The sequence below is a fragment of the Centroberyx gerrardi genome, chromosome 4, assembly GCF_048128805.1.
Source record: "Centroberyx gerrardi isolate f3 chromosome 4, fCenGer3.hap1.cur.20231027, whole genome shotgun sequence".
NCBI lineage: Eukaryota > Metazoa > Chordata > Actinopteri > Beryciformes > Berycidae > Centroberyx > Centroberyx gerrardi.
Window position 1 is genome coordinate 16,651,025 of NC_136000.1, and position 13,729 is coordinate 16,664,753.

General features: G+C 43.8%; 2 protein-coding genes across 3 annotated transcripts; one reads left to right on the top strand and one right to left on the bottom strand.

The window, feature by feature from the left end:
• The first annotated feature begins 853 nt into the window (after positions 1-853).
• Positions 854-7,717, top strand: cd9a (CD9 molecule a). Of its 2 annotated transcripts, none has more exons than XM_071927281.2 (8): positions 854-1,056; positions 4,032-4,134; positions 4,367-4,464; positions 5,048-5,122; positions 5,517-5,618; positions 6,027-6,116; positions 6,502-6,585; positions 6,706-7,717. In XM_071927281.2, exons 1-8 carry the CDS (start codon positions 988-990, stop codon positions 6,769-6,771), a joined length of 687 nt encoding a protein of 228 aa, XP_071783382.1. In that variant the 5' UTR covers positions 854-987; the 3' UTR covers positions 6,772-7,717. The 2 variants fall into 2 exon arrangements, with proteins under 2 accessions (XP_071783382.1, XP_071783383.1); XM_071927282.1 differs by lacking the exon at positions 854-1,056 and adding an exon at positions 2,565-2,729.
• A 934-nt stretch (positions 7,718-8,651) lies between these two features.
• Positions 8,652-12,208, bottom strand: bbs10 (Bardet-Biedl syndrome 10). The gene is made up of 4 exons (XM_071927248.2): positions 12,188-12,208; positions 11,120-11,319; positions 10,047-11,021; positions 8,652-9,904 (listed from the first exon to the last, which is right to left on the bottom strand). The coding sequence occupies exons 2-4, from the start codon at positions 11,308-11,310 to the stop codon at positions 9,049-9,051; spliced, it is 2,022 nt and encodes a 673-aa protein (XP_071783349.2). The 5' UTR covers positions 11,311-11,319; positions 12,188-12,208; the 3' UTR covers positions 8,652-9,048.
• Between the last annotated feature and the right edge of the window lie 1,521 nt (positions 12,209-13,729).

Consider the following 13,729-nt stretch of genomic DNA (forward strand, 5'->3'; position numbering starts at 1 on the left):
TGCGTGCGTGCGTGCGTGTGTGTGTGCTGGATCCAAGCCGGCCTCTATGGGAACGATGTAGCGAGGACAGGCTCGTGCACCGTGTTCATTCATGTATATTCAATCCGTGAACGCGCTTTCCTTATTCTGGAAGATTACGTCATCGCACTAGCAGGGTGCTGGGGAACTTGCAACCAGGATAAGCCTATAGCCCACAGAAGAGCATTGTTTAAATGCATTGTTATACCAATTTATGTAGGGATGCCGTAGACAGACTGCTGCAGGTTACCTTGGATACAACAGTTTTCCCATATGAAAAAGAACTATAGTCATCCTATAATACATTTTATAAGGAGACTGTGCAAATATCACAGCGCCTACATTCCCTATAGGAATATTATAGTGATACAATAAGAGATGTACTCTCAGGTACGATAAGGTTACTATTAAATCACTATTGATACAAACCCACTATAAGTCCCTATAGGATTATTATAGTGATGCTATAGGTTATATAATATAAAGCATGACAATGTCATAAAATCACGACTGAGTAGGCTACAACAGAAATACAAGTTCCAATAGGAATATTATAGTGATTTTTAATCAAGGTAATGTTAAAGAAAGGGGAAAGGCAAACGAATTTTTGAAAGAAAGAAAGAAAGAAAGAAAGAAAGAAAGAAAGAAAAAACATAAAGAAAGAAAGAAAGAAAGAAAGAAAGAAAGAAAGAAAGAAAGAAAGAAAGAAAGAAAAAGAAAGAAAAGGAAAGAAATATAAAAATAAAGAGAGGCACATGCTACATGAGGCTTTGCCTTAGCAGTCCGCTATCTCGGTATTGTGGGGGCGGACCACTACAGGCGCGCACAGCACGAAGCGCGTATCAGTGCCGGCGCGTCGGGGAATAACCTCCCTCTGCATACTGTTATTTAGAAGCTCTATTTCTATTCGACCGTCGGTTTGAATAGGTGATAAAAACGAGAAGTGTGGGCTATTGCATAAGTATCGCTATGGCTGCGCTGTCGGGAGGAGAGATGTGCATCAAATACCTGATGTTTGCCTTCAACCTGGTATTCTGGGTGAGTTTAAAGAAGCGAGGCTATGGGGAAGTTGTTGTTCTCATGGAAAATTATGTATACATCCTGTCTGTATTCTCTCTCTCTCTCTCTCACTCTCTGTGCGTGCGTGCGTGCGTGCGTGTGTGTGTGTGTGTGTGTGTGTGCGTGTGTGTGTGTGTGTGTGCACGCCCGCTGTGTGTGTATGCGCATTCATGTGTGAGCAGGCCACTATAGTGAATGAAGTAGGCTGTCCCAGATGCAGAATCATGCCGAGACAACCTTACTACACGCTCTCTCGACTTATTATAAAGACCAGACGATCGGCTACTGGTCACATTATTTTCAGAGGTGTTCTTGGAATGATTTTGCTCACTGGCCACGACTAAATGAGAAGTGTCCCAATGCGTGCGGAGACCGACCGGGCTGGCAGAATAATCCCCAGTGGCCGAGTGACCCAATTCCACCGCGTTCTCTGGAGTTTGCGCGCACGGCATTTTAATAATTGACTTGGGGGAGGGAGACGCTTTATTTGAATCTGTCTGATAGAATAATTAGACTTCTGCCCCGTCACGTGACGTGAAGAGTTGCGCATGTCAGTGCCTGGGAGCCAGCCACTATGTGTGAATGAATCCTGGATATCCCATGTAGGCTATTTATGTCCTATTGAGCCTGCAGGGTGTGTCTCACCGTGTGATCTGTGTGTGTGTGTGCCAGCCTTTATAGATGTCTCTAATTTCTGCAGCTATAGATAGAGCAGTAACCCAATTGGTAACTGTTGATTACAGGGCAGACAGGGTTTTCCCAGAGAGAGAGAGAGAGAGAGAGAGAGAGAGACAGAGAGAGAGAGTGTCTGTGTGTGTGTGTGTGTGTGTGTGTGTGTGTGTGTGTGTGTGTGTGTGTTTGTATGTGGCATTGGTATGCTTGTGCAAGAGTGTGCATGTGTAGTTCTGTGTCCCTGCATCCACAGAACACAGTTCACACACCCGGGCTAAACCCTGCTCTCAGTCATAACTGCTTCTAGGAGTATAAGACTGGAAAGTACTGTATAGTTATATGAGAGCAGCCTGATTAGATTCAGCAGGTCAACTGAAGCGAGCATGGTCACACACACAGCTAACTCAATTGCCAGCCACTCAGTCCGAACTCACAAAGCTCCCGACCCCCTTTCATCAATTCAGACACCAATACAGAAGATATGCTGCTAGGCGGATAGTTTATGATCAGTCACATGTCAGCGTGCCTCAACAGATCCCTCTGTGCTGCTACTTGCCCGGTTTTAACACACTGTATGCCCATATATCCTGCACACACAGGTATGGATGCATACAGGCATGAACAGAGAACAAACGAGACAGACAGACAGGAATGAATCGGCCTAGCACATACACAATAGAAGTCATCAATTTGAGGAGCAACACTACACTTGGTCTCATTTAGCCCTCGCCACTCCCCTCCCTACCTGTATGATCAGGTGACAATAAAGGTGTGGCGTTGCAACAGCTTTCTCTTTCTACCACTCTGCTTCTGAAGTCTTTTTTTTTTCACTGACACCATTTTGCTTTCATTTCCTGGAGAGGAGAGGAGTTTGTTACTGAACGCTCATAGCGTGCATTGTGAACTGAGTCAACATGGCATTGGCTGGGGGAATCAAGTGTGTGAAGTATCTCATGTTTATCTTCAACTTTTTCTTCTGGGTAGGTGTGCTTTACTTCTTATTTTGTGTGTTTGTGTGTGTGTGTGTGTGTGAGAGAGAGAGAGAGAGAGAGAGAGAGAGAGAGAGAGAGAGAGAAAGAGAGAAAGTGAGGCAAAGGGCCAGTACTGTGGACAAAGAGCGTAGGCTACTTCCTCAACTAGTAGCACTGATTTTTATCTGTGTTTTTTTTTTTTGCTCCAGTCTAGCATCTCATCCACACACTGGAACATGTATACATAGAGGAGATTATACAGCAGAAAATAAACACAGTAAAATAGAGGGTGGGGAAAGGTCAATCAAACATACACATAAAAACTCTCTGAAGTAGATCACCATCTCTCACAGGCTCTCAGGCTAAGTTAATAATTCATTGACCCGTCTATGTGCTGGCCAAGCTAGCGAGTGTGCGCATGTGTATGCACATTGCGCAATATAACACCATGTGCAAACATTAATTTGTGTGGAGGAGAGATTCTTAATGCCATTTTATCTATATACTGTGTTGAAACCAGGAAGCTGAATAAGAGAATGGGTCAGTACGCATGTCTGTTGCACAACATGAGAACATGCACGTACATTTATGTGTGGTGCATGGATTCATATGCTACTTTATGTGTGAAGTCTAAACACTAAGAGCCTGAAGGACATATGATGCATAATAAGGGAATGTGTGTGAACATACATAAACATACATACATAAACATACATAAAGGAGCAAGCAGGGAACCTTGCTTTCTTTTCTCTCATCCCGCCATCTTCTCTGATGATGAGACTGGTCTTGTTCTCTGGTCTAGTTAGGCTGTTACATCATCAATAGCACATTCACAGGCATACCATTATTTACACACCCACGTACACAAAGACACACATACACACAAATACACACACATTACATCATACCCTGCATCCCCCTTGCAGTGTATGTGAAACCACTGGATTGGTAAAAATCAGTGTGGCTGTGGCAGTTAGAAAGCTCTGTTTGCTGCTTCTGTCTCTCTGCTATCTGTTGAGTTCTCCTTGCAAACTAAGCCTTGAGAGGCTGAGTGTGATTTTGTCTGGGTTTGTTAGAAATGTGACACTAAGTCATGTTAATGAACTATGCAGATATGCTTAAATTGTGGTTAAGAGCTTAGCCTGTGATGAGGAAAAACAGAAGTAGCTGTCACGTTATGGCCTATTTAAAGATTTGTGCTGCTGTGGACTTGTACACCCAGGCTGTGTACAGTACATTCAATAAATGAACAGAATTAGTGCACTGTATGTGATAATATAATCTATATATGTGTGTGTTTTTGTGTATCAGCTTGCAGGCACGGCTGTCTTGGCCATAGGCCTGTGGCTCAGATTCGACCCGAAGACCAAAGGCCTGTTTGAAGGATCAGACTCTCCGTATGTCTTTTACACAGGTAAGATGCTCTCAGCCTTGATGTCTTGGAGCCTGAAAATTATTTAGAACAACTTCAGTGAGGGATAATTATTCATCATTTAGTAAATATACTTTAACTGCTACATAAGACATAAGTCTCAGCAAGGATTTGGGTTCATGTGGGCTCAATTTTGTGCAAAACTCAAAATATGCTTGCATATATCTGTGACGCGTGTGTGTGTGTGTCTGTGTGTGTGTGTGTTTGCTTGTAGGTGTATATATCCTGATAGGAGCTGGAGCACTGATGATGGTGGTGGGCTTTCTGGGATGTTGTGGAGCCATCCAGGAGTCTCCCTGTATGCTGGGACTGGTTAGTACAACTCTTTATTCTTAATCAACTGTCTCTTCTCACTCTACTCACTTTTCCTGACTAACCAACAACATAATTATTTTTCAACACCTTCAAATTCAGAGTTTCATTCTCTCTGAGGCTAGTAATGTCAAGTTTTGCCAGTGTTGTCAGTCAGCAGCACTAGCTAAGCCTTGGACTTGGGCTGATTATCCCACTTTAGCAAGTGTGGATGGTGGACTGACCTTGGGCTAAGTAAGAAATATGAGATGTCTCTCTTCATCAGTGTTTACTGAACAGTCTCAAGGCCAGAGAAGAGTCTCTTGTTTGCCTCGCACTTGTTCCCTCCCTCCCTCACTCCCTCCCTGTCTGTCTCTAATCTTCTTGCACTAAATCTCTCAGGAGGAGGAGTCTATGTTAATTGGGTGCAGCTCCAGTCAAATGACCTTACAGTATTTACACATGCACGCACGCAAGCAAACTTGCAAAAGACATGCGCACAAGCAAGCATGCATGCAGACACACACACACACACACACACGCACACACACACACACACACAAAGATCCTTAGCTGATATTGATTTTGTCTATCCCTTGTGCAGTTCTTCTTCTTCCTGCTCATCATATTTGCCATTGAAGTCGCAGCTGGAATCTGGGGATTCTCCAACCAAAGCAAGGTAACTTACATAAGAAAGGTAACTGACATTATAATAATAATTGTATTTATCTAGCATCTAATTTTATTTTCAGCAAAGTGCTCTACAGCGACAAGTGAGTAAAACAGAGGTAGTAAAACAGAGGTAATAAAACCAGTCAAAAGCACACAGTATAAAAATAAAAATAAAAATAAAAGCCAAAAACAATTACAACAAAGCACAATAAAAAGCAGAGCCAAAGCAGAAAAGAAATAAGAGCAGTAAAAAAAAACACAACTGGTGAGTGAAATAAAAAAAAGGCTTTTCTGTGAAAGAAAGTTTTAAGTAGGGATTTAAAAGACATTGTGAAAAAGTTGCATTCATCTGCTTCCCAGTGTCTTATTAAAATGTTTCCCTGCTTTGTGGTGTGCTGCAGGTTGTTGATGACATCACAACGTTCTACATGGAGACATACAACAACTACAAGTCCACAGGAGATGAGCGGCTGCGCGAGACACTGCGGGTGATTCAAACTGGGGTGAGCCATCTTTGATCGGAGCTACACCGAGTCATGTAGTTGCTGTGACTCAACTTTGAGCCAAACATGAATCTGATCAAGATAATTTGGCACAAAAGTTATTCCCAGGCTAATGCGTTCCAGTAGGAAGTGGGTAATTAGTATCTGGCAATGCAGACTGGAGTTTTTTCTCACTGTGAGGTGATGACAGTGAAACATTTCTTCAAAATCAGCTCACCACATGAAGCTTATTTAAATTGTCCATATTAAATAAATATTTTTTCCCTAATTGCCAGGATGTCTAGCAATTGTACATTCATTAATTTCAACTTGAAACACTGTCATTTTGTAGAAAATTAGCGATACATTTTTTCCTTCTTGTAACCCATCTGGTTCTCTAAGAGTGTGTGTATGTGTGTGTGTTTTCAGTTGAACTGCTGTGGACCGACTGGTACTGTAGTAGACTCTGCCAAAGACACCTGTCCCCAGGGAGACTTGCTTGAGCAGTTCATTACTAAGGTACAGTTACCTTGCATGCATGTTTAGAAAGGATGCTGACACACTCAAGCACTTAAGCCAAGAGATGCAGAATGAGAAATGATCAGTCAAGACGAGAGACGATCCGAGAGATCTAACAGATGTCAGACATGCTTCGGCTCCGCGGGGGCAAAGGCAATTGTGTCAACTCCATAATGGTCACACTTGTGTCACACAAGTTTATCAGTCCTCCCTTTGCAGACTAATTCCCTCACCCTTCTTGCGGTGTTACTATGGCAACAATGGTTTATTGAAGCCTGTGGAAGACTGCATGCTTGTAGCCAGTCTCTTGTGTGTGCCATAACACATGTTCAGCATGGGTTTAGAGGGAGAAAGAATAAAAGGAATCATGGATTGTGCGTTGCAGAGCTGTCCTGATGCCATCGATGAGGTGTTTGACTCCAAGCTTCACATCATAGGAGGAGTGGGCATCACCATCGGGGTTGTTATGGTAAGCGTCTGATAGTTAATTGTAACTCACAGAATGTCAACATGTCTGCTCAGTAAGCTGGAAAGAAAGAGACATGAATTCAGTGAAAAACTAAAGTATCTCTCCCCCTCTCTCTTTCAGGTGTTTGGGATGATCTTCAGCATGCTCCTGTGCTGCGCCATCAGGAAGTCCCGGGAGGTGGTGTGATGACGACCCCCACCATCGCACCCCCAAGTCCTTGTTAATGTTGCATGATGTCATTCTCAGAGTCACATGACTCTCCACTGCCAATAGAAACACTGCTCGGTCAGGGGGGATAAGCTAAGCTAGGCTCGATACAGATATTCCTGATCGTTACATCATACACATCTGCTGAGTTACGTGATGGATGATTTATACATCAGGTGTAACTGTACCGCCCGGCGCTCAGGCCAACCTTCCTGGACTAGATAGATGCGATGTGGTTGATAGGCCCCACTATAGAATGGGTGTCATCTGTGCTTCAATGGAAATGTAGTACAGAAATGTGTAATTTGTGGTCATTTGATTGAAATTAGTGTTTGTGAACTGCTAATTATCTCAACAAAAGATCATATTATTGTATTTTAAGCACATTTCTGTCTGTATCACTGCGGGCCACCCACTGGCAAGAAGGGTCATGGTCCAGGGTCAAAAAAAACAACCACCACCACCACTTCAGCACAATGCAGCAAATAGCCAATGAAATCCTATCATTCCTTCTCTAATAACATTGAAATCAAACCATGGTGACTAGTAGCCAATGAAATGTCAGGCTGTGAACTGTGGTCAGTGTGATGTTTCCCAGCTTGGCATTAGAGTAGCATCTTGGTTCCTTCAGTGTAATAACACTTGTTCATTTGTTCCTCTCCTTTCTTTCTCTGTCCCCCTATTTGCCCATGCTGAAAACGCCTTCAAGTTTCTGACTTATTTTGTATGTCTTTTTTTTTCATTTGTAAAAGATTTCTAAACTTAGGTGGTTGTGCGGTACATGCAGTTTGATGAATGATGTAATGTATTTTATAATGTCCTTTTCATCTCACCGAGATTGGGTTGATTTATACTGTATGCACTTGTATGTTGCACAGAAACAAAGATGTAAAGAAAGCCAAATAAACCACAGTCTACTAACTCAGTCAGCTCTGATATAACCTCTGAATCTGTTTATGCAGCGAGTGCTATGGGTATATTATAATATGGCACACAGCCACTTCTGTCCACACAGTGCAAAAGAGTCAAATGAAGTGTAATTCTTCCACTGGGCCTGTTCTCAGAAAGCCACTGTGTACGGTTTATCAACCAGGATATACAGGGCATGTAAGGGTTACAAGGGTGAAGGTGCTTGGGTAAGTCCGAAAACAACTTCCAGGTTCTTTCCATGCACACAGTGGAAAAATAAACAACCTGACCACTGGGCCTGACGCCCCAACTCCTCCTCCCCCTCTTCCTACCCCCTTTCTCTTCAGTTATTTATGATCATCATGTTTGACTCATCTAGGGTTTGATCCAAAACAAGAACAAAGCCATGGATTGCCATCTCATCTTATCCCATCAGTACACTTGTGGAAAATTACAGTGTTCCAAATTGGGCCTACAAAGTAATTGTGCGCACGCGTGCATGGGAGTCCAGTTAGTGTTAAACTCAAATGACTCACAACTTCCCAAAAGGTTCAGCATGGAGCTCTGTGATTGGCCGAATGTTCCTGTGATCACAGTAACGGTCGTGGGGGTTGAAAGCAGGAAGTGAACTCTGATTGGGGTGTCGACAGCTGGGTGTTGCCCTTTCTGACTCCCCGCCCCCATAATAGAGATAACACTGTTAACACATTATAGAAGAAGAGTGTGTATACTTGTGAGACAATGTGTGCTAGTTGCTGTGTGTCTATGCCATTTATGTAAACACAGTGTGTACTGGCCAAAGGAACAGGGCAGGAAAGCGGAGATAAGGGAGAGGAATGTTGATAAAAAGGAACTGTGATGAGAATTCAAAAGGAGACAAGCCAACATAAACACTTCTACACTCTCACACAACTTCACATTAGCACACAATAGATCACAGAGCAGGGGACGACAAAATTATTCGATAACAAATGCACGTTCTGTCCTAGACAAAGATTACCTCTGAGTCATTCAATGTTTTTTCTCATATTGTTATTGCCAAACCTAGCCTTGATTCAGGACAGGGTGGTACAGCACCAACTTAACATTTTATAGGCCTATAAACGGTGCAACACAACAGTTCTGACATGAAATGTTATTTACCATTTCTCTGTGGGAGTATAAAACACTTATATTACAAACAAATGCATTACAAATAATATTGCACAGGGGCAAAAAATAATGTGGTCGTACAATAATTGTATCTGAGCACAAGTGTGAATCAATTCCTCCAACTTTAGAATGATACCTGAGTTAGTGTTTAGAGAAAACATGTTGATGGTATTTATCTCCGGACACAATGTCATCTCAGTCCCCATCCTGTTCCTCTGTGTCCTCCAGGGAACTGTTTGAGTGTCTGCGAGGCAGTGTGTGTAACGGTGTGTGTGTGCGCAGCACAGCGTCCGCCCGCAGAAGACTTCTGACACACTGCAGCACGGCCAGAATCAGTTGGTATTTACAGGAGACAGATTCAAGGCCTGAGTCCAACACAGAAACTTCTGACACTACGTCGACTTTTCTGCAACAATCCATGCTTGGTTCACTGTCCTCCAGAGGGCCATTACTTCTACCATGACTCTGCATGGGACATCTGTTATGCTCATGTTTGTGTATGGGGCTGAATGGGTGGCCATAATTTTGCATATAACTCAGGACCAGAACTTGAGTGTGCAGGAAGCGACGAGGACTGTGGGAGTAAATCTGCCGGGGCACGCTCAGTAGAGCATCTGCCAACAGTTGGGACAGAGCAGGTAAACCTGTATTGGTGTGAGATGAGGTGTGTAGATCTGAGATTGAGCGAGTGCAGCCACGCTGCAGGAGGGCGTGATGTAACAGAAACTCAAATGTCCCACCAACAGGTATGACACAGCCCGGCTCCAACACACACCTCTGGGAGGGAGTGTCATTGATGGGTGTGCATGTGGTTTTGTCTGCGTGCTTGTCCACATGCAAAGATCTGCTTTTGTGTGAGTGTGAGGTTCTCTTCACCACTGTAGTTGCAGTTGTACGCATGGGCTCCCAAGTTGTAATCAGCATGCGGAGAGCATCTCGAAACGCACATGCACACTGGTCTGTCTGCCCTTCCCCCGGGCCACAAATCACCAGACTGTAGGGTTTGACCACGGCCCTTTCCTCAGACTCATGGAAAGCCACATGGACATACCTGTGGAAGAGAACAAGACATTTCAATTACGATTTACATGAATCAACAAGATGAACAAACTTCAATAATCAAAGCCCTGTGGTGTGTGCATGTGTGTGTCTGTGTGTGTATGAATGAATGTGAAAGAGTTGTGTTTTCAAACCTGTGGGCTCCCAGCAGGATAGGTCGGCAAAAGGTCAGCTTAGCAACATGCTCCTGTCCAATCAGCCAGGAGTCTGAGACAGGCGCAGCTCCACTTAGCTGAGTGAAGAGAGAGAGCTCGTCTTCACTGACACACTCCACCACACACATCTTGGCCAGTCCAGCTAAAGCCAGAACGGCCTCTGACTGTTTCACTGCAGAGAGGAGCAGAGAGACACCCAAACTTTGCAAGGTTGCAATCACACACTCTAGCGACCTCTCTGTCCAGGCACTATATCTCACAATACTTCTCTCCTTCCCTCTTTTCTCCTCCCCACCTCCCAGCTCCAGCACTGCTCCTGCATTGAGCACTTTTGGCTGCAGGTAGCCAGTGAACACTACAGCTTTGATTGGCTGGTGGTCAGTGTGAGGGCATGGTGTAGAGAAATCCCTGTGTATGACCTGTCCCTCAATCAAACGTGAACAACTAATAGGGAAGCCTGATACAGGTGTATGCAACGCAGGGAAGTTGTCGTTTATAAAACGGAGTGTCGATGAAGGGGGGTCGTCTTTACGCTTCCAGTGGGAGAGAAGTTCACAGGTAAGGTGGCTGATAAAGTCACAGTGGGTGCGCCCCAGCCGGGTGTGAAAGAAGGCTGCCAACAGCTTTTGCACAGTGTGTGTGTCTGCGTCAGTGTGAGCTGGGACTTGTGCGTCTGCAGTTCCATCCTCCCACGAAAGAGTACCTCCATAAGGGACCACTCCCACAGTGATGACATCACCCAGCTCCTCCAATCCAAATGCCAGCAGCTTGTCTGCCAAGTGTCTGGCAGTGGCAGCCCCCGCTGCTTCCCTGGAGGTATAGGTGTGAGACACATTAGGCTCCCTGGAGGCCGCTGCATCAATCACCCGTAGTAATGACGCCAGCAGTAGGATAAAGGTCTTGGATCCATCCCCTGTGAAAGCACTGTGCTTCCACACACACTCCACCACCATCCTACAACAAAAAATCATGGATATTTAGCACAGGACCAACTCACATTCTTAAAACAGTCATAGTGAAACAGCATTAAAGAGAAATTGTCTGCATGTTACCTGGCGAGTGGGTGCTCCAGTCGGAGTGCTGTGAGGATGCGTGTCCCACTGCGGCTCAACATCACCTGTCCTGTATCATGGGTGAACAGCACCTGACCCCCATCTGGGCCAAAGCTGCGGAAGACCACGGCCTCCAGCACAGACACTGTCTGCAGGACATGTTTCAGGTGAAGACGCTCCACCTGCAGCATCCCCCAACCCTGGTGAGGCACAGAGACTGAGCTTTAAGAAGGGTTAGGCAAGAGTTGTATGTGTGAGACGCTGTTTCAGTGGCCATTTGCCACTGAATAAAAAACATTTGGCTACTGGTCCAGGGTTTTCTCATTTATATTACATGAATTATCCTAGTGAGTCAGCATTTAGCATCACATGCAGTGTCCAAAATTAACGGTTTGGCTCACCTGCCAGCGGCTTCTATCAGTAAACTAAAAAAATGTACCTGGCCAAATTAATGAATGTACAGTTTTCATAGAAATATGTCACCCTTCCCGTTTACAGTGCTATTCCATGTGTAGAATCAGGTACATGTGAGTTAATTTAAATAAACATCCCTCACCTATAATGGATCAAGTTTGTAATTAATCATAGTGCAACAGAACTCAACATTACCAAGACAATCAAATTTGATCGGCAGGTGATCCCTGGTTGATTTATCCACCAAAGACAAATTTTACCAGCATTTAACACATGGTGGCTATTAAATTAGGATGATGGTTACACGCCTACACAAACCATGTTACTCAGTAACTGAGGTATTTACAACAATCCCTCATGTTAAGTAATAATTATGTCCCTTTAACGATGGTGTGCTTTTGCTCTAAAGATTTAACCTACGGTATGCTTTTGCAGTAAAGACAGCTTGAATTTCGACTACAGTTAACATACTGTAGCTAAGTTAACAGCTAGCTAGCTAACATTAGCGTTAGTTACACTGAGCTCCTTTGCTCTGGGGAACATGTTTTGTTATCACCCGTAGTTATGACTGAACGGAGCGCTGTCAAACTAGTATAAAAACGGAGAGAAAACATTCGTTTCAAACAACAAAAGCTTTAATTTGTGAAGACTCACCAGCAAACTGACAGAAACGCTTCCCTCTGTATCCTAGAAACGAGGCTTCTTCTGTCGTTAATTAGGTGCAATTTGGATCAGAAAAGCCTCATGTCGCCACCTAGTGCATGGAGGATTGATTCGTCTGAAACTGTATACTTAGTTTGCCCATATAAATCAATGACATTACAGTCATTTAATATGTAATGGATAGTTCTTCAATACAGTGCAGTACATTCGTCTCTTTTATGAGAGACTGTGAAGGGCTAACTTCAAAGTTTGCTTTTCACATTGGTATTGATATTGGTTCACAAGTGTTTTACATACTGTATACTTGTGCAAGTGTTACATCGTGCAGCCTATATTTATGCATGTCAGTATTTATAGTATGTAATTGCCAGTTTGTGTAAATATTGTGTGTGTGGGTGAACAGCAAAGTTTAAATTTAGCCCTACATGGCCTCTTATGCTAATGAATACACAGGCCTAAATAAATGTAAAATCAAATTAGTAGGACAATAGTCCACACTTCATGTTGCTTATACTATATATTCACTTAGTCACACTCAACACATAAAGCCTTCCTCATACTTTACTACAAATAAACATTTCATTTGTTTGTGGTAAATTCTTCTTAAGTTCACTCTGAGTACTGTTTTAGCAAAGACAATACAGACATAAAAGCACTAAGGATGAAAGGGGGCTTCCTACTGTATTTCAGTTTGAGATTGAGACTTTGAGTCAGTCACCCTACAAGCTGTATCACGCTGTCTAAATCACAAACATTTTTAAAGGATGAATCACCAGAACTGTTCTAAAAATGTTTGTAAACAGTGAGAGAAATACAGAGAGAGAGAGAGTCATGGAGAGAGGTTATGTGGAGTCAGGCTAACTTCGGTCTCTCTCTCTCTCTCTCTCTCTCTCTCTCTTGCTCTCTGCCTCTGTACAGTATCTCCGCTCATCTCTGGTATCTCAAGGTGAACTGGGCGGGGCCAGAACTTGATCTCTGCGTTGCTGCAGAAACCACATCCTAAGGTTCTAATTCAGGCAACATCATCTATACATAGACAATATGAGACAGGTCCGCAGCAATTGCCAGATGCACGCACATGCACGCCCACACGCGCACACAAACACACACACACAGAGCTGTCCACTCTGAATGTAAATGTCCTCTATTGCTGAAGTCTCAGTATGCTAACGAGCCTTTAAAAAGCCGTGTCACTACACTAATGAATATTCATCGCTGGCCTGGTGAGGGTGACCTGTGGGGACGGGACAGAGGTCACGAGAGGTGGGGCAGCAAGCACAGGGACGAGCCATCCCTTGAGACCTGAATGGGCAGAAAAGAACACACTCACGCGTTCACATAACACACACAAACACACACACACACACACACACACAAGTGACCGAGCTGTGACTCTCCACCCATCCCACTCCCGACCCCATCCGGTCCTAACCTCTCTCTCTTTATGTCTCTTTCTCTCTTTCTTGATCCTTCTCTCACACACCTGTGCTCCTCGTCTTGATGTCTAAAGTGTGGTGAGAGATAAAAAACAAA